This window comes from Labeo rohita, chromosome 25 (genome assembly GCF_022985175.1).
Source record: "Labeo rohita strain BAU-BD-2019 chromosome 25, IGBB_LRoh.1.0, whole genome shotgun sequence".
NCBI lineage: Eukaryota > Metazoa > Chordata > Actinopteri > Cypriniformes > Cyprinidae > Labeo > Labeo rohita.
The window spans coordinates 10,783,436-10,804,587 of record NC_066893.1 but is presented as its reverse complement, the minus strand read 5'-3'; the positions used below and the strand labels follow the sequence as shown (position 1 = coordinate 10,804,587).

Genomic DNA, 21,152 nt, shown 5'->3' with positions numbered 1-21,152 from the left:
TTCAGTTCAAATATTTGTACCCTCCTCTAACCTTAACCGACTAGTATTGAAGAGCAGAAAGGAAAAGGTTTCATTGGTGATGCCGTCTTTCCCTTCCATAATTTCTCCACAAACTACCAGTCTACATTACCCCACTCTCTCACCACTAATAACAGCTTATGGGCTGCTAAAATGTGCCACACATCCATTTATCTTACCCACTGACAGGTATTACATTAAATATGGGTTGCCACTGCCACTGTATATGTCTTAGTTTATGTAAATATGGGTCAAAGTTAATTTAACGACTTTAAATGTATGTTTTCTATAATTTTGCTTCAGCCAAACCTATATATCAGTGGTAAAGTTCATTTAAGCAGGTACCATTAAAGTGTCAAGCTTTTGCTGCTCAATCCGTCATGTAATATTATTATTATTATCAACATGTGTAAAGCCTTTATTCATACAAGTACGTTTTAGTATGTTTTCTTTGTTTCAGTCTGTAATGAAACCTCATCAGCTCCCGTCTACAGAATAATTTGCACAGGCCTGATATGAACAATGCTGATATTTTCAGTCTGTCAAATCCACAACTCACTGATGTCACAAACCAGCAGCAAATCTTTTAAAAAGTGCAGCATCTGTTAAAATACTACTTTGCAACAAGTCAAAGGTTCATTTGTTATGGTCCATGGTTAAAAATACGAGCTCATTGTCTGGACATGTTGCTCAGTAGGGAGTGTGAATGGCTTTGACATTGTTCTTCTAAAAGCTAACTGTAGGAGGCCATTAAAATGCTTTGTTAATGGGTCACTGTGGAGCTGAAGTGTTACCTGCTATACCAAACGTTCATCTCGTCACTGATGACATTCTCATGAATCTACTAAAACCAGTGTTACCTGAAATACAGAAGATCCCACTTCTCACCTGTTTGCCTCATTCGCTTGCCACAACACCCGTTACTGCTTCTGCTGCCGGTAAGTCTCTGAATCACTGCTTGTTTACGTTTTTCTGTGGGACTTGAAGCTGAAGTGTGTAATTTTTTTTTTATGTCAAACAACTCTATCCATTCTTAATATGCAGAGATAAGTTTAATTATAATAATTTCCCTTACTGTGGCTCGGTCAAAGCAGCCCAGCATGGCAACAACTGTCTCAACCAATAGTGTGAGTTTGGGGATGGGGCTGTCGGTCTGTTCAACCAATTACAGACAAGGAGAGTTCAGAAACTTGTTTGAAAACAGTCAAAGATTCTGCTGTTTTGTTTGGTGGCACTAGTGGCAAAGAAATTACACTTTAACATTTCTGAAAAAAATTATCAAAATCACTCAAGCTGACAATTTGTTTAAAGAGCCAAGTAAGTCTCTGACTTACTGCTTGTTTATGTTTTTCTGTGGGACCTAAAGCTGAAGTGTGTAATTTTTTTATATTAAATGACTCCATCCGTTCTTAATATGCAGAAACAACTATAAGTCAGCCGTCTGTAGGCAGATTTCCCTCACTGTAGCTTTCAAATTAGCCCAGCATGGCAACAACTGGCTCAACCAATAGTGTGAGTTTGGGGATGGGGCTGTCGGTTTGTTCAACCAATAGCAGATGAGGAGAGTTCAGAAACTTGTTTGAAAACAGTCAACGGTTCTGTGGTTTTGTTTGGTGGCACTAGTGGCATAGAAATTACACTTCAGATTTAACAATTCTGAAAATAAATAAATAAATAAATAAAATTTGTTAAGTTGACAATAGGAAAGATGTTTAAAGAGCCAAGTAAGTCTCTGACTTACTGCTTGTTTATGTTTTTCTGTGGGACCTAAAGCTGAGATGTGTAATTTTTTTATGTTAAATGACTCCATCCGTTCTTAATATGCAGAAACAACTATAAGTCAGCCATCTGTAGGCAGATTTCCCTCACTGTGGCTCTGTCAAAGCAGCCCGGCACGGCAACAACTGTTTTAACCAATAGTGTGAGTTTGGGGATGGGGCTGTCGGTTTGTTCAACCAATGGCAGATGAGGATTGTTTAGAAACATGCTTGAAAACAGTCAACAGTTCTGTGGTTTTGTTCGGTGACACTAGTGGTGAAGAAATTAAACTTCAGCTTTAACAATTCTGACAAAAAAAAAAAAAAAAAAAAAAAATTAAATTAGTCAAGCTGACAATAGGAAATACGTTTAAAAAGCCAAAGAAGTCTCTGACTCACTGCTTTTTTTTTTTTTTTTTTTTTTTTTCTGTGGGACCTGAAGTTTAAGTGTGTAATTTGTTTGCTGTTAAATGATTCTATCAATTCTTAATATGCAAAGACAACTATAAGTCAACCATTTGTAGGCAGGTTTTCCTCACTGTGGAAGGCAACGGCAACACTGGGTATACCAATGGTGTGAGGTTGTGGGCGGGGCTAGCTATTTGTTCAACCAATGGCAGATGAGGAGTGTTTAGAAACTTGTTTGAAAACAGTCACCGTTTCTGTGGTTTGTTTGGTGGCACTAGTGGCAAAGAAATTACACTTCAGCTTTAACATTTCTGAAAAAAAATAATCAAAATCTCTCAAGCTGACAATAGAAAAATTGTTTGAAGAGCCAAGTAAGTCTCTGATTCACTGCTTGTTTATGTTTTTCTGTGGGACTTAAAGCTGAGGTGTGTCATTTTTTGATGCTGAATGACTCTATCCATTCATAATATGCAGAAACAACTATAAGTCAGTCGTTCGTAGGCAGATTTCCTTCACTGTGGCTCTGTCAAATCAGCCCAGTACGGCAACAACTGGCTCAACCAATAGCAGGTGAGGAGTGTTTAGAAACTTGTTTGAAAACAGTCAAAGATTCTGTTGTTTTGTTTGGTGGTAAAAGTAGCAAAGAAATTACACTTCAGTTTTAACATTTCTGAAAAAAATAATCAAAATCACTCAAGCTGACAATAGGAAAGTTGTTTAAAGAGCCAAGTAAGTCTTTGACTTACTGCTTGTTTATGTTTTTCTGTGGGACTTAAAGCTGAAGTATGTGACTTTTTTTAATGTTAAATGACTCTATCTGTTCTTAATATGCAGAGACAAAAAAAAAAAAAAAAAAAAAAAAAAAAAAAAAAAAAAAAAAAAATCAACCATTTGTAGACGGATTTCCCGCAATGTGACTCTGTCACAGGAGGCCAACACAGCAACACTGCCTCAACCAACAGTGTGAGTTTGGGGCGGGGCTATTTGTTTATTCAACAAATGGCAGATGAGAAGTGTTCAGAAACTTGTTTAATAACAGTCAACAGTTCTGCAGTTTTGTTTGGTGGCACTAGTGGCGAAGAAATTACACTTCAGCTTTAACAATTCTGAAAAAAAAAAAAAAAAAAAAAAATCTAAATCACTCAAACTGACAATAGGAAAGCTGTTTAAAAAGCTAAGTAGGTCTCTGACTCCCTGTTTGTTCATGGTTTTCTGTGGAACTTAAAGCTAAAGTGTTTAATTTTTTTGATGTTAAACAACTCTATCCTATATTAATATGCAGAGACAACTATAAGTCAGCCATTGTAGGCAGATTTCCTTCAGTGTGGCTCGGTCAAATCAGCCCAGCACGGCAACAGCTGTCTCAAATCAATAGCGTGAGTTTGGGGATGGGGCTGTTGATTTGTCCAACAAAGGCAGATGAGGAGAGTTTAGAAACTTGTTTGTTTTTGTTTAAAGCCAAGGTTGTGTTATTTTTTTTTTTTATTAAACGACTATATAAAACAGCCATTTGCAGGTAGATTTCCCTCACTGTGGCTCTGTCAAAGCAGCCCAGCATGGCAACAACTGGCTCATCCAATAGTGTGAGTTTGGGGATGGGGCTGTCGGTCTGTTCAACCAATGGCAGATGAGGAAAGTTCAGAAACTTGTTAGAAAACAATAAATGTTTTTGTGGTTTCGTTTGGTGGCACTAGTAGTGAATAAATTACACTTCAACTTTAATAAAATAAAAACCAGTCATGCTGATAATAAGAAATTTCTATGGGACTGTAACAGTCAGAGTGCTGGTCCCTTTAAGACTCAGGTTTCACTGCCCCTACACTTGGGTGTATATGCTAGAAGAACACAGTTTGTTTTCTTATCATTGTTGCACCATTTCCTTTAATACTAATACATTTGTTGATGGTGACCTGCATCATGTGTTTCTTTCCAAAAGCACAATAGGTTACAGGACTTGACGACTAAGTGTATAACTTCTTTGCTGTTAAACGACTCCATCAATTCTTAATATGTAAAGACAACTATAAGTCAACCATCTGTAGGCAGATTTCCCTCACTATGGCTCTGTCAAAGCAGCCCAGCACGGCAACATTTGAATATACCAATGGTGTGAGTTTGTGGGCGGGGCTAGCTGTTTGTTCAACCAATGGCAGATGAATATATATAATCAGTCAAGCTGACAATAAGAAAGATATTTAAAAAGCCAAGTAAGTCTCTGACTTACTGATTGTTCATGTTTTTCTGTGGGATTTAAAGCTGAAGTGTATATATTTTTTTGATGTTAAATGACTCTATCCATTCTTAATATCCAGAGACAACTATACATACAATATTTTTGTGATTTTGTTTAGTGGCACTACGCAAAGAAATTAAACTCTTCAGCATTAACAATTCTAAACTAATCAAAATCACTCCAGCTAACAATAGGAAAGTTGTTTAAAGAGCAAAGTAAGTCTCTGACTCACTGCTTGTTTATGATCTTTCTGTGGGACTTAAAGCTTAAGTGTGTAATTTTTTTTTATGTTAAATGACTCTATTCAATCTTAAAATGCAAAGACAACTATAAGCCAGCCATCTGTAGGCAGATTTCCCTCACTGTGGCTCTGTCAAAGCAGCCCAGCACGGCAACAACTGGCTCAACCAATAGTGTGAGTTTTAGGGTGGGGCTATCTGTTCGTTCAACCAATGGCAGGAGTGTTTAGAAACTTGTTTGAAAACAATCACTGGTTCTGCGGTTTTGTTTGGTGGCACTAGTGGTGAAGAAATTACACTTCAGCTTTAACAATTCAGAAAAAAATAATCAAAATCAGTCAAGCTGACAATAGGAAAGTAGTTTAAAGAGCCAAATGCTGCTGAGCCTGTATTTTCAGATGACTCATGTGTAAATTGTAAAACCAAAATGAAAAGTCACTTCAATAAACATGTTTTGTATTGTTTTTAAAGATGAATTTTCAGTGAGCGATACAGTAAATAACAGCAAAGTTCATCTAAAGGTTAAAAATAGAAAATTGACCCATAATGATTTATAATTTTTAAAAATATTCCCCCAATTGAGGGTTTAACATGAGTTAGCCTGGTACAAAAAGATCAGAGTTTTGAAAAATAAATTCTTATAAGTGTCTTATGCAAAGGCTTTTAAAGTTTCTAGTCAGATTTCTTTTTTTCTCCAAATTTGTAACACCTGTAAATGATTTTGCAAGACTTAACATATTTAATATCTATCTGTATTACGTTATTTGTACAATTTTTCCAGTAATCATCGAGTGCATTTGAAGGACAACTCCATAAATGATTCATAACTTGTACTGGAGACCCGGTTTACATTAATACTGTTTTTGAAGAACGAGAGGGGAATATTTCCATACAATTATGCTATAACTCCTTGTGCCAGAAGCTACTCAAGTGAGAGCATTGGAAGAATCTTTATTTTCATTGCAGACGTTCAGATCACATGCCAGCCTGCTTGCCCTTAAGACTGGCAGTTCAAAGAGCGCTTCGTAACATAGAGACTACCCCATCTGAACAAGCAAACCAAACACTAGATACATGATATAACAAACTTTAAAGTGCTGTTAAATCAACAGTAGGGTCGCATTTCCTAAGCTGCGGTTTAATAAAACGGACCTCCCAGTTTGAACGATGAAATGCGGTTTTGTAACCATGTGGTGTTCAATGTCCACATAATCACACTCCAATCATAATATAAATGCAATCATAACATAAATATATGACAACCTGGAGGTTACTGGTGTAAAACTCAAACTTTTCTGCTTTATGTTTGGAGCTTTTTGCCTTTATGCTACTAGACAGATGGAATAGAACTGGAATGGTAACAGAACATGACGCAGGTCAAATTCAAACAACCATGCACATACTACTACGTCACAGCTCTAACTAAAACGACTGCATATCTTTTACATAAGCCTATGCACACTTCCTCTGCTAGCATTAGGATGACTCTTTAAGAGCGTGGGGTGTGTCACAAACACTCACACAGTCATTGCTAATTGTTGCTATAGTTGACCAGGAGACAGGAAGTCTGTAATTTACTTACTGTCTGAATAAAACTCTTCGAAAGGCTTGGGAAAACAACAAGACACTTTATCGTCATTACACAGTCCATTTGTTAGCATGTTTCACAGCCCAATCTTGAATGCGATGTAACTAAAATGACTAAAACACCACTGTTGTCATGGTGCCTCCCCATCTGCAATGTAACAAGTCAATGTCAGATGAATTTTGCAATTTCACTGCCCTGACATTATGCTCTCTCACTGTAATCTTCTAAGGATTATACTCTATTTAAACCATTCAGCCGTTCCCAGAGGAACATTTTATTGCATAAAGTTTGCACTTTCAGCATCTAGGTCATGAACTCAGCAAGTTTACATTTCAAAGCACTTTAAAGAATTAAAAATTCTGTTATTAACTACTCACCCTCATGACCTTCGTTCATCTTCAAAACACAAATTAAGATACTTTGAATGAAATCTGAGAACTTTCAGACCCAGACAGCAACACAATTGACATGTTCAAGACCCAGAAAGGTAGTAAGGGCATCGTTAAAACAGTCCATGTGACATCAGTGGTTTAACCATAATGTTATGAAGCTATGAAAACCAAAATAGTGACTTCATTCAACAATTTCTTCTTTTCTGTGTCAGTCTTCAACACGCGTTCACGGATGTACCACAACGCACGCGTGTGTTCTGGAGATAAACCATATCCATTTTAGATCTCTTATGAAACTCTCAAGCAGATATCTTTAGGTTTCTTTCTCAAGATTGAATGGAGACTTTGCTTTTCTTCTCTTCTCTTGTCTAAGAGAAACACTTGAGGTATTAGGATCTCATTTGCAAGTTTTCTTCATTATGTGGAGAGAGAAAGCAAATGTGTGAGAGAGAGTCTTGAAGCGTATGTTTCTAAATGGTACAATGCCAGAAAAATAGCTCCCTGACCACTTGGTCTGGCAAGCAGCCCTGAGGTCTGGAATCTGATGACTGCGCTCGACTAGACCTCACTGGTTTCTCTATAGTTTTGCAGATCCCACTCGTTCGGCATCAATATTAACCCCGCTTTCCAGCTCTCATTTACTATTTACAGAATCATAATTTATTCCTTTTATTAGCTAGACATTTATATCCAAATCAAGCCCATCGGGCTAATCTAATAGCCACATGTGGTGGCTCAGTTTCTCAATGTTGTAGTTCAGCAAGAAATGAAAATTCTGTCATTAATTACTCACCCTTATGTTGTTCCAAACCCATAAGACCAACAACACAACTGACACGTTCAAGGCCCAGAAAAGTAGTCAGGACATTGTTAAAATAGTCCATGTGACATCAATGCTTCCACCACTGTGTTATGAAGCTAAGTGAATATTCGACAATTTCTTCTCTTCCATGTCAGTCTTTGACGCACGTTCATGAGTACCATAAGCACAATCGCATTTAGGTCTGATTTCACAAAAAAAGACTCATGCAATTCCAGTCAAACAATACTAGCCGGCTGGTTTGTTAAAGAGAAAAGAGAAATTGAACATGCTCTCCAATGATCCAAAGTGCTGGCCCAACATGACCTTCTCAGTCCCTCAACTATGGGAATGTGGTTTTCTATTGAAGCACGCCAACCTCCTTAGCCTTCCTCCAACTCATCTCCTGCTGCAGTTAAAACTCATCTTGAATAAATTCGTTTTCACTTTGACTGCGCTATGAGGAGGCCGGACAGTGGCATGGAGTCAATCCAAAACACGGTATCCGGCACCCAGCGGATCTAAAGTAGCTTCTCTTGGTGTGTTGGTGGTCCTGGTTAGTCATGATGACATTTTATTTCCCTGAATAAGTAGATTGTGTTAGCTTTCCCACATAGAGACCAGGTCAAACCACTTCGTGCTGGCATTTTCTGTCCAGTCTTCTGTCTAAGATCTAGAGCTCTTTTGTTAATTGGGTTTATAAGTCCAGGCATTCAAAATAAGGATGTAACTATGGAGTCATCGCATTAAAAAAATTCTCGAAAATAGTATACAAGTTTTAAAGTGCACATGAAACCAACATGAATACAAAGAGTATATTTCCAAGAACTTGTTCATGTTTGTTTTCCTTTATCATGGACAGTCTTCTTCATCACAGACCTAATTGTTGACCACCTCTAGTGGCTTGGTATCTTTTATTATGAAACCATATACTGTACAAAGAGAAGATGCACGACCTGACACAGCAAGGCCTTTAGTTTGAAATTTGTGTACACCAAGACAACATGCCTCCACTACCCCTACGCACTGACCTAGACCCTATCATTATACTAAACGCCTTACATAGCAGATGACTTGGTGACTCTTGGCTGTCAACAAGCCACTCCATTCAGCTAACTTCCTCATGCTTGGAAAAGAACACAAAATTGCTACAAGTTTAAGCAAGTTTCCATCATGATTCCAGAGAATAGTCACACTTATTCAAGCAAAACAAGTACCAATTCAGGACCTGATGTGACTGTGAGAATTCAGACTTTGTTGAGAAAGATAATCAGCATCCCCTGTTTATCTCAGTTGCAAGCCAGGGATCTTAAGGAACCCCATAAATGTAGCGACAGCTGCACCGCAGGACTCACGCACTGTCTTTAAATTAGGGTTGAAGGGAGTGTTTTTGAGAAAAATGTGCTAACAAAGTTTGGGACTATAACTTTAACATGGTAATTTAGCACGGTTTGCCATAGGAATGCAACTAATGCTTCCAGAGATCACACCATGGATATTTGCAGTTAGATTATTGCAGTGTATTCCATTTCCAACCAAAACTGGGGTCATGTGTGTAGTTAGGCATGGAAAAATGTAAACGTGCGAACACAAATGCATAATTCTCACAGGTAAGACCAGGAACATCATAATATGTCATTTCACTGCAAAACTATTGTGGAAAAACACCTTAAAGGGAGAGTTCGCCCAAAAATTACTCTCCCTCATGTAGTTCCAAACCTGTAAGAACTTCATCTTCAGAACACAAAATTAAGCTATTTTTTAAGAAATCCAAGATATTTCTGACCCTGCACAGACAGCAATGGAACTACCACATTTAAGGCCTAGAAAGGTAGTAAGGACTTCGTTAAAATAGTCCATGTGACATCAGTGGTTCAACCGTAATTTTAGGAAGCTACGAGAATACTTTTTGTGTTCAAAGAAAACAAAAATAACGACTTTATTCAACAATTTATTCTCCTCTGTGTCAATAGTTGCGTTGTTGTCTATGCAGGGTCAGGCTCTTGGATTTAATCAGAAATATCTTAATTTGCATTCTGAAGATGAACAAAGGTCCTACGGGTTTGAAACGACATGAGAATTTTCATTTTTGGGTGAACTGTTCCTTTAAGAATCACAATATCATAATGTATAATTTAACAGTGTTACTAAATTATAAGGGTTTTTTTTAAGAAACCCTTTAATTCTTAGATGTATAATGTTTTTTGTTTATTTACATCCACTGGTTATAATTCTTGGCAAATGTTTTCTTTACAGCCACAGAAGACAGTGACTAAGAGACAAAAACAAGACAATCACAGGCCACAAGGGACAGTAACTCGAGTAGGAAAAACGCTCCCGGAGCTTCAACAAGGTCTGGTTGCGCCTGTAGTGCATTAAAATCCCTTGTGAGCGCAACCAGGTGATTGGAGGATGACGAACCCGGCTAATGCTGAGTGATGTGGATGAGGGTAAGACGCTATGCACGGTGTCTTAGAGGATCAAATGTGCACACACACTCGTGCGAATGTACTTTCATGTACACACTCAGTCAATGGGATTTAGACTGGAGTCCTCCCTCCCTCCTTCTCTACTCTAATCGCAGTGTTGTGGTTTTCTCGCTGTGGCTCTGTGGTTGTTTTCTCCTCCCTCTCAGGAAACTCTCTGTCTCTCTCTCTCTTCGCTGTGTATATAAGTAAGCAGTGGGTAGGCTTTTCAGCAGACACAAAAAAACTATGCTAGAGTACTGTAGATGTAGAGAGGTGTGTGTAGTGTATCGGCAGCCGTATGTGACTGAAGCAGCGGCGTGGGATCTACAGGTGAGTGACCTCTAATTACTGTGACTCAATATTTTATATATATACACAAACACTTCACATGACCCAGTTGACATCAGCACACTCTCAAAACAAAGTGCATGACAAAAGTAGGCACATTCCATCTCCTTATAGCATTTCTAAAAATGTTGTCTGTGATGTTCTCAGTTAAGTATACTCTGTAATTCAATGTTTTCATTCCTGCACTTTGTATCCAGACGTCAATGAATGTTTTTGAATGACTGTAGATGCATACTTTGAGTTACCATGTTGAGCAATATGACTTTTATGAGTTTTTTTAATCTGATGTTTTAGCAAAGCTGTCAAAGAGCAATGCTTGCCCTTTTTCGAGAGGAAGCTAGAAGTAAAGATGTTTACATGGGGTTTTGAAGACCTTTATATAAGGATGCAAAATACTTGGCTACCAAATGTGTTATCAGCCAGTATTAGAGTTTTTAAAATTTATCGGCAACGATATTGAGTGTTTAATCGTGCTAATTTTCTCTGTTCTTACATTTGCCATTATTTAAAGCTTACTTAATTGTAATAATTTCAAAACTCTAAAAGTTTAAAATCACTGTTGTATGCAGAACGCAATCTTTAGCCAGTCATAAAATATGTTTATTTTTCATACTGTACATTTACACTATCTCACGACCAATTCACACATATTTTGAGAGGTGGCTAAGTTGTATGAATTCGTACGACCTTACTCATACAATTTTGTTGAGACCCCAGTGATGGTTAGGTTTAAGAATGGGGTTAGGTGTAGGTCATTGGCAAATATTAATACAAATTGGGAAACTCGTAAAATATGCATGATTTAGCAAAACTTTTACCAATTCAAATTCAAGTGAGGTCATATGAATTAGCCACTTCGTATAATATGTACGAACTGCCATGAGATCGGGTTGGTACATTTTACGAGGTGGCTAGTTCGTACAAATTCGTACGACCTCACTTGTACAATTTTGTATGATTTGTCTAGACCCCAGTGACGTGTAGGTTTAGGGGCAGGGTTAGGTGTAGGTTATTTGCAGGAATTAGTTCGAATTGGGGCACTCGTAAAATATGTATAATTTATGCCTAGATTAATAACAGTATAAATCGTACATATTTTAATATAGTTCAAATATATTTAATACAAAATAAACAGAAATGTAGATATAAATTTACTAAAATTTGATGCGTTATTAGCCGGTATTAGAGTTTTTTTTTTAATTTGTTGGTATTGTTATTATTTAACCATGCTAATTTTCTCTCCTTCTAGATTTGCCATCATTTAATGCATACTTAATGCAAAAATTTCAAAACACTAACAGTTTAAAATCACTGTTAAATGCAATCTTTAGCAAATCTCAATATATGTTAATTTTTCATACTGTACATTTAACACTATCCCATGACCAGTTAATTCGTATTTTATGAGGTGGCTAATTCGTACGAATTCGTTCGACCTCACTTGTATGATTTGTCTACATCCCAGTGATGGGTAGGTTTAGGGATGGGTAAGAATTGAGGAACACGTAAAATACGTACAATTTAGCAAAAAGCGTACAAATTTGTACAAGTGAGGTCGTACGAATTAGCTACCGTATAAAATATACAAATTGCCATGAGACTGGTTTAGCACATTATGCCTAGATTAAAAACAGTACAAACTGTACAAAGTTGTACAAAAATATTTAATACAAAATAAATTTAGAAATTTAGATATAAACTGAACACAAATTTTAAATAAAATTAGTATAGAGCCATATAGAATCATTATCGGTTATCTATCAAAATTTTAAAATAATTATCAGACAGAATTTTAATGTTAGTGTATTCTAAATTGCAGACACATCACTAATAGTGTAAACAGGATTTTCATCAGCACTGTGACTATTTTGAATGGGAAAGCTGAAGGGCAAGACCTCTCTGTGAAGGAAATCGAATGAAAGAAAACCTAATCAGCTCATTCCAAATATATGTTCTTCAAAGGGTTTAATTTAAAGTTTACTGTCAGGAAATGTGCCGTGGCACCACTGAGGTCTTTGAACAGTGGCTCTGTAAATATTTTGAAGTGAGTTAATCAGAGGGAAGGGTTTACAGATGAGATTACGCACTTCCGGATAAAGAGCCTCTCTTGGGTGACGGCCAGTGATGCTGGAGAAACAGCCTCTAACGTCAACGTTTCCCAGGATCTCTTGTGGTATATGGTAAAAACATAGTGTCGTTATACCATTTCTTTGTCAGCAAAGCTAGCTTTAGAAGTTGGTATTGTGTCAGCAGTGCCCAAAATAGGATTCTTTGATCTTGAAGAGATCAGTCATTATCCTTATACCTAAGAGAAAACAATCCACTTCAAACCAAAACACACTCTCAGATTAACCTGACGCAGAACATTGTTTGGGCTCCACTGTGATTAAGATTTTCTTTTTAAGGTTTTGTTTGCCGTTCGAGCATCAAACGCAGCAATAAATAACCAAATCAGACTTCTTATCTGTGATCTGGGTGTGTTACCTTGAAGAATGTCATCTTATTTCATTTGAGGCAAACAAACGATTAAATGGGAACACTGGCCTTACGCCGTCCTCGGAGCCACAGATATTAAACCACACATCTTCTACGGAGCCCTGAGGTTCCTTTATGGCGATTCAAGAAACCTCTCTGTCTCCTGTTGTAAATCTGGCTCAGTCATATTTATGTTTCCAATTTGGATCAAATTCACTTTTGGATGGGACTAAATGAAGTCGCATCGAAATCCAAGTATCAGGTCGACTCCATGCCTTTTGTGGTTTCTCTGAAGCTGTCGCCTAAAAGGTTTCTGTAAAAACCACTCTCACTGAGCCACATGTATCTTAATTATTGCCAGAGAGGGCTGAGGGTTTGAGGAAGCTCAAAGATAAATACATCTATCTCAAATACAGGCACAATCACTTCAGTTCTCCAAGTTTTTATTGACGGCTAACCCTAAAGCTTAATGGAAAGTTTTATTCATTCCCCCCACTTGAATTCTCTCACATGTGGGATCCTTCTTCTTCTCCATTTTTAACAACCTTTGTCACAAGCCACAGTATTATAAATAAAGCCTTTATACATTATCAGTGTGTGAAGGTATTCCATGCACAAATGCAGTGAAGATCATCTGTGATGCTCGCTGCAAAGCAGAGGTCTTATTATGCAGGAAGTGGTTTAATTCTTCCCCCTCATGGCACGGGCCCGGCGCCAGTCCTAGGGGAAAAAGGAGCTACGGCGCTCTCAGCCAGGCTCTTTCCACTCAATAACACAACCACCACGGGGCTCCACAATTTGCCTTCATCCGCAACATTCCACGCCATACCTCATTTTTCAACCTCTGATTTAGCACATGACTGGCATTAATAACCTCCCAATACATGTGTTACTGCCATGGTTACTAGTGATTGGTTCCATGCCTTATTCTGAGAGAAATCAGAGACCCTGATTATCTGGTACTAAAGAACATCCTGTAACACTTACAACAAACTTGGAGGCTGTTACTTAAACCACAATTTTCAATTTTTCCCAATTTGCAATGTGATGTTTAAAGTCAGACTAGAGATTTAGGACACTGTACTTTGCATACAGTAGTCCTGAAAGTTTTTGGTCACTTGAGAGTATCTGAGAATTGCAGATACCAGTTGGTTACATGTAATGCAATGAAATTCATACCCTGTATCTTTGGCTTTGCTTTTAATGCTCCAACATGCAGATAGGGCATCTGGCGAGGGCAGCTATGATCATGGCTATGTGGGCGCCACACTGGTGAGAGTATGTGGCTGGATTTGGCCATTACCCTTGTGGTTTACTGTTGGTTTGACTGATGACTGCAACCTCCAAAGTAACGTTTGACTCATAATCAAACCAAGCTGAAACACAAAATGTTGTGTTTATGCTTGACCTCTCCCTGTTTTGCACACTTGGCTTATGACTTTGGACAAAAGGCCTCATGTCCATCTTAAAGATGAACACCTTTGCCATTTTAGACATTATCTTCTGTGTCAGTAGCAAAAATGCTTGTATTTCTTGACTGTCTGTACTGTCTGTGTTCATTTAGTTGCAAAGTTTTCCATATTTGGGGGGGCTTGAGTCATCAATCATTAGCAGCACTGAACTGAACAATGCCACTGAGCTGAACGAATGCCGCTGATTTAGCTGATTGTTGCTGCTGAAAATGGTCACTAATTGTCATGTTTTGGGCAGTACTAATCAATCGGACTGGAAAAAAAAAACATTTGGAGTACTATAGACTAAAGTTATGACAAATCAAGGAGAAAACTGCAAAAACTGTCTAAGGAACAAAAGGCGTTTGTGGTTGGCCAAACTGAACCAGGATTTCCAAGGCAAGAAACAAAAAACATTTGTGTTTGTTCTTATTATTTCCGGTCAGGCAGGTGAAATATTAGGCTAAAATCGACGCGTAGCCAAGTATGGTGACCGATACTCTGTATTTGAGCTCTGCATTTAACCCATCCAAGTGCGCACACACACAGTAAACACACACCCGGAGCAGTGGGCAGTGGTGCCTGGGGAGCAGTTTGGGGGTTCATTACCTTGCCCAAAGGTCTCACCTCAGTTGTGGTATTGAGGGTGGAAGAGAGTGCTGTTCATTAACTCCCTCCACCGACAATTCCTGCCAGACCTGAGACCCGAGACCATGACCTTTGAGTTATAAGTCCGACTCTATAACCCAGGGATACTCAAATCTGGCTTGCGGGATCCACTTTCCTGCAGAGTTTAGCCCAAACTGGGGCCCTTTAATACTGCTCGTACATATATTTAACTTCCACATTTTTATTCCCGTGGTTTAGACAGCATAAATTAGCAGAACATGTTCAGCAGTACATTAATCATGCAATCAATGCTGTTGTTTACATCCGAGTATCTCCATTATGGGTGTGCATCCGGCTAGCTGACCAAACCGTGACGTAAGTGCAAACCCTCTATAGGTATATCGTGGTTAACAAGGCATCCCAAGTTGCACTGGACAAATAATGCTAAATATGAAAGTACCAGTTATTGTGCAAACGTTGTATAACTCTGTGTGCTACTTACCTCACTTCTTTTTTTGTCCCTCACAGGATGATTGACAGTTGCCTGTGCTGAGTCACGTAGCAGAATGCTCGGTGTGCCCTGCGGGGCCTTGCAACACCACACTGTGCCCGTAGCCTGTGCCATCATCTGTTCCTGGCTGTTGATCCTGGTCCATTCTGCCTTCTGCCAGAAACCTGCAAAGCTGCCTCTGGTGGGCCGCAAGCCTTTCCTGGCAGCCTGGAATGCTCCACTGGATATGTGTACGTTGAAGTACAATATCAACGTCAGCCTTGATCTTTTCCATATCAGCGGCAGTCCACGAGCCGTCCACACGGGCCAAAATGTCACCATCTTCTATGCCAACCGCCTGGGTTACTACCCTTTCTACAACGAGCAAGGGGTTCCCATCAACGGAGGCCTACCTCAGAACAGCAGCCTTGAAGCACATCTTCACAAAGCCCGAAAAGACATAACACACTTCATCCCTTCGGAAGACTTCAGTGGCCTGGCTGTGATCGACTGGGAGTTCTGGCGGCCGCAGTGGGATCGTAACTGGCACAAGAAAGACATTTACCGACAGCGTTCGCGTGAGCTGATTGCACAGGCTTACCTTAATGTGACCGACGAACAGGTGGTAGAGCTGGCACGCTTGCGCTTCGAGAAGAGCGCCATGGAGTTCATGCAGGGCACGCTGAAGCTCGGTACACAAACTCGTCCGAACGGACTCTGGGGTTTTTATCTCTATCCTGACTGTCACAATTACAATGTACATGCACACGACTACAACGGCACATGCCCCCTACAAGAGAGCCAACGTAATGATGAGCTGTTTTGGTTGTGGAACAGCAGCACTGCCCTCTTCCCAGCCCTCGCTATACGCAAAAGCCACATGGACAGCATTCGCAACCTGCACTTCTCACAGAACAGGGTACTGGAGTCAGTGCGACTGGCCTCCCTTACCTCATTGCCCTATGAGCTGCCTACATATGTATACACACGCTTGGGGTATAGAGACGAGGCCATGGCTTTTCTGACCCAGGTAGGAGCATATATTTAATCGGAAATCTAAATATAACAAGATGTTACTTGGGGAATCATACACAAGTCCTCAATACAATTTAATTATACCAGGGATAGTGGAGTGCTTCTGTCCTGCAGAGTGTAGCTCCAACCCTAATCAAACACACCTGAACAAACTAATAAAGGTCTTTAGAATTACTAGGGCTACAGGCAGGTGAGGTTTTGTTCAGAGTTGGAGCTAAAGTATGCAGGACATCGGCACTCCAGGACTGACGTTGCCTATCTCTGAATTGTACAGTCAGCCTTTCCAAAGAAGAATCTTCTGATTGTTGTAAGTTCAAAAAACAAGGGTGATAACATTTAGAATTTTCTGATATTTCTGGACAAATTCTGACATTTTTGAAGGGCAAATTTCCTGCAAAGTTTAGCTCCAACCTGCTCCAACACTTTTCTAAAAGTTTCTAGTGCACCTGTGGACCTTGATTAAGTGGTTCAGGTGTGTTTAATGGGGGTTAGAGCTAAACGTTGGAGAACAGTGGTCCTTCAGGAGAAAGTTTGAACACCCCTGCTCTATACACCAGTGGTTCCCAACCACATTCCTCAGGCCCCCCAAACACTGCATATTTTGCATCTCTCTTTTGTCTGACACACCCATTTCAGGTCTTGGAGTCTCTACTAATGAGCTGTTGATCTGAAACAGTTGTGTTTGATTAAGGAGACATGGAAAACATGCAATGTTGAGGGGGCTCCAGGAATGTGGTTGGGAACCCCTGCTACACACAAACTGTGAGTCTGAAATCAAGAGCTCCCTCTTGTGGTCCATCAGAACAAACACATGCAATATTAAGTATTTTAGTTAAACTGTTTAATGTTTTAAAAAACATTGGAAGTAAACTTAAATTGCAATTATGTTATATACGTATATATACATTAATGTCTTTATTCATTTTCATTTCACAGAAAGACTTGATACATACAATAGGAGAAAGTGCTGCTTTGGGAGCTGCAGGATTTGTCATCTGGGGGGATCTTAACCTCACTTCTTCAAGGGTGAGATTTTAGTACTGTTTCATGTTTCTGAATTATCTTGAAGCATCTGTTCACAGGTACCTTATTCCACAATGGCACTTGTCTTATTAGTTAAGACAGTTGTGCTTATCAATTATCTACTTCAAAGAGAAAATTCCTAGATTCCAAGGGATTTTCAAACTTTTCTACCTAAGGTAGAAGTTCTCAACCCTGCTTCTGGAGACCCACTGTCCTGCAGAGTTTAGCTCTAAATCTAATCAAACATATCTAAACTAGCTAATCAAGGTGTTTATGATGACCTGAAAACTGCAGGCAAGTGTGCTGGAATAATAATAAAATATACAGTGAATTTTGAAAGGAGATCCATTGTAAAGCAGTAAATCTAAGGCTACGTCTTCATTAATCTGGATACATTTGAAAACTGTGTTTTCGTTTTAAAACGCGCTCGGTCCACACTAGAGTATTCAAGTGTTTTCCAAAAGTTTCTGAAAAATTTGAAAATGTTCAATTTGCCTTACTGCGCATATGTAAATCCTCCACTGAGATAATACGAGACGGAACAGACAAGTTTTCAATTTTATCGACTTTGGAGAGCATTTTTAAAATGCTCAGTTTTCCTTGACGAAAACACAGTCTCAGTTTGGATGGAAGGCCAAAACAAAGCGAAAAAGATGCATTTTCAAACAAAAACGTATGGACAAGGCCTAAACCTTTTGACTTGACTTGAAAGCTTGAAAAGTTTGAAAAACCCTGTTCTAGGTATTTTCTGTAGCAGCGAAACAAAACACATGCAAAAGGTCACCAGATACAATGATTGCAATACAATATGACATTTACATTGATGTCTGGTTCAATACAGAATGCATTAGAAAACTTGCCAGCAGAGTTTGCACTTCAATGCCACAGTTTTAACTTAATGTAACTTCCTGTGTCCCCTCAGCACAACTGTTCCAAAGTGAAGGCATTTCTGAACCACAGACTGGGTCAGTACATCACTAACGTAACCCGGGCAGCAGAAATCTGTAGCGACTTACTGTGTCAGTCCAACGGACGTTGTGTCCGTAGAGACCCACAGGCACCACACTACCTGCACCTGAGCCGCGGCAGCTATCGGATCCTGTCCAATCGGAACGGAACTTTCACCGTGATTGGACAGCAATCTAAGAACGAGCGCAAGATGCTGGCCAACAGGTTCCGCTGTCACTGTTACCAGGGGTATGAGGGAGAGCGCTGTGATAGCATAAAGCCGGAGGAGACAGAGGAGGACAACATGATAAAAGAGGATGTGGAGGAAGAGAAGGAAATAAAGAAACCAGTGGTCGACAAAGACATAAGAGATAGAGCTGTGCCTTTACAAAACGCCTTCATCCTGACTGTTCTACTCCTCTTGTTGAACTTAAGTTCTATTTAGAGGTGAAGTGTGTAATTTCTGCACAGCTAACATCATCAGGTGGAACTGCAAAAAAAAAAAAAGTTGTTTCCAAACAGCTTTCCCCAAACACTCCCCCCTGTCTGCCATTGGTTGAACAGATATCCCCACCCCAACCTCACATAATTCCTTAAGCCACTGTTGGCATATTCAGATTCACGAACAAAAAGAGAAATGTTTTGAAAATGCTACAGAGCTAATGTTTACTAGTGGTCAACCCAAATTGATTTTTTTGATAGGCAATGTCGGTATCTTATAGGGGTGCGACAATAGATCAATAAGTGGATCGATTCTGCATTTTACGCAAATGCATCGCAATTCTCTTTCAAATCGATTCTGAACTTACTGTTTAACAGCAGATGACACTGCGTGCATTAGAAACAGCCATACTCTACTTGCATTAAAAACTAGCCTAGAGCACCATCTGCTGTTAAAAACTAACCTCAGAATCGATTCCAGAGAGAATCACAAAGCATTCAGAAAATTGAACTGAAACGATTAATCGTCATCTTAGTATCTTATTCCACTTTTCCACCAGGGACTCATAAACTCCTGGGCTGGTGCCCAGATACTGGTTCCGAACCGGCCCTGAAACCTTGGTGGTCTCGAACAAGGGAACCTATGATGTCAGTACGAGGAGAAGGTTGCCTTTTTTAAAAACCATTGGAGTTATATATTAAATATATACAAAATTGATTGAAAGATACCAAAAAACTCCTCTCCAAATAACTTATCCGTTGATGCAAATAACTAAAAGTTACAAATATCAGCCTTAGTGATAACAGTTCACCACTAGTTTACACTTTTCAAAGCCTAAATATAGTTGTATTTACTCTTATCTAAGATTAGAAAAACACACTTCACCTTTAATAAAAAGTGGCACATCATGACTCAGTCAGGTTTTAATATTTGTGATTTTTGCATTACTGAAAAATTGATCATGGTTACAATGGTGCTGTATGCTAATGTAGATGAGATGCAAGCTTTGTTTGCACAAACTTCAGTCTGAATGGATTCTAATAACTGTTCTGGATGAATGATCAATGATTGTTAACTTGTCAGTGTTTTCTGACAGGGAAGGTTAAATCTATGCAGTCTGTTTTTACAAAGCACTGAAACCAAGATGCTTCCCGTGACGTATATTAGCAAGCTTATCACTTACAACAGTACTTGCTATCAGAGCACTTCAAAGTCAGAGAGCACTTCAAAGTCAGGGAGCACTGGGTATTCAAAACGTAGATCCACATATTATATACACATAATTCTTTATAATCTAAACTGGCCAAATGTTATATTTGTCAAAATAGCTACATACCAAATAGCTAAACTTAAAAAAAATCATCATCATTTGAAGTGACCTGTGCTAGTGGGTCAAAATAATCCTTAGCCTAATGGTTAAAAATCATAATAAAATATTATGTGCCTCAGTTTACAATACTCTCAAATAAGGGAAAACAAAGAATGCACAAAATCATGTTCAGATGTTATAGTTCTCATCTTACTGAAAGTTGTATAAAATACAGAACAAATGCCAACATGACATGTTTGTCAATATACGATATGAAACAATTAATCGTTATGTCATCATATTTTAAGCTTTTTACAATATTGCACACTAGAATAAATCATTGTACTCATCATATTAATGATGAGAAAACTCAGTGGACACAACCAGAGTTGAAGCTAGTTGAATTTCATTAAAATACAAAATATCTAATTTTATTGTTCTTATCCCCCAAATTCCTGATATGCGTATTAAACCAAAGATTATGAAGATGTATGTTTACACATGTAAGTTTGCATTTGCTGAGCTACAGAATGCTGTTGTGTGAAAACTCATTATGATTGTATGTCAAACTGTGTCTTTTTTGTTTTTGTTTGAATGAAACCAGAATGATTGACACTAAAAACAAACAAAGGTAATATACCTCAACATCTTTCAGTACTTTGAATACTTTTAATTAGCAGAATTTGCAAACTGTAATGGAGGTCTGCAGATTGTCTTTCTTCAGGTTGAAGGACCATGTTTTATCCCTATTTTCTGACCCGTTTTGACTCAGTGTGTACATTTTTCTAAAATACTGCCTATTGTAGCATGTAGACAGTAGTTTGTACACTATTATCAGAGCCTTCATTATTAGACAGTGTCTTTTTTTTACCTCAGTGCTAAGGTTTTCCAAATATATTTCCAGAGTTTTTTTTATTCATCTCAAAGTCATGTATGCAATGTGTAATTCATTACTTGATTTTTTTTGTTTGTTTTTACATTAAGCAATACCATTAATCAAATACTCATTGAAGACAAATGTTGCTTGACTCTTGATGCACTGCAAATAAAGGATTGTAACCTGGTCTTGATTCTCATTGTCAAAATTTCCTTGGAATGAAATTATGCAAATCCTTTGTAT

At 38.6% G+C, this 21,152-nt stretch overlaps 1 protein-coding gene across 1 annotated transcript; it reads left to right on the top strand.

Moving 5' to 3' along the window:
- The first annotated feature begins 10,031 nt into the window (after nt 1–10,031).
- On the top strand, nt 10,032–21,089 carry LOC127157113 (hyaluronidase-4). The gene is made up of 4 exons (XM_051100358.1): nt 10,032–10,232; nt 15,314–16,305; nt 17,247–17,336; nt 18,256–21,089. Exons 2-4 carry the CDS (start codon nt 15,352–15,354, stop codon nt 18,724–18,726), a joined length of 1,515 nt encoding a protein of 504 aa, XP_050956315.1. The 5' UTR covers nt 10,032–10,232; nt 15,314–15,351; the 3' UTR covers nt 18,727–21,089.
- Nucleotides 21,090–21,152: the final 63 nt, after the last annotated feature.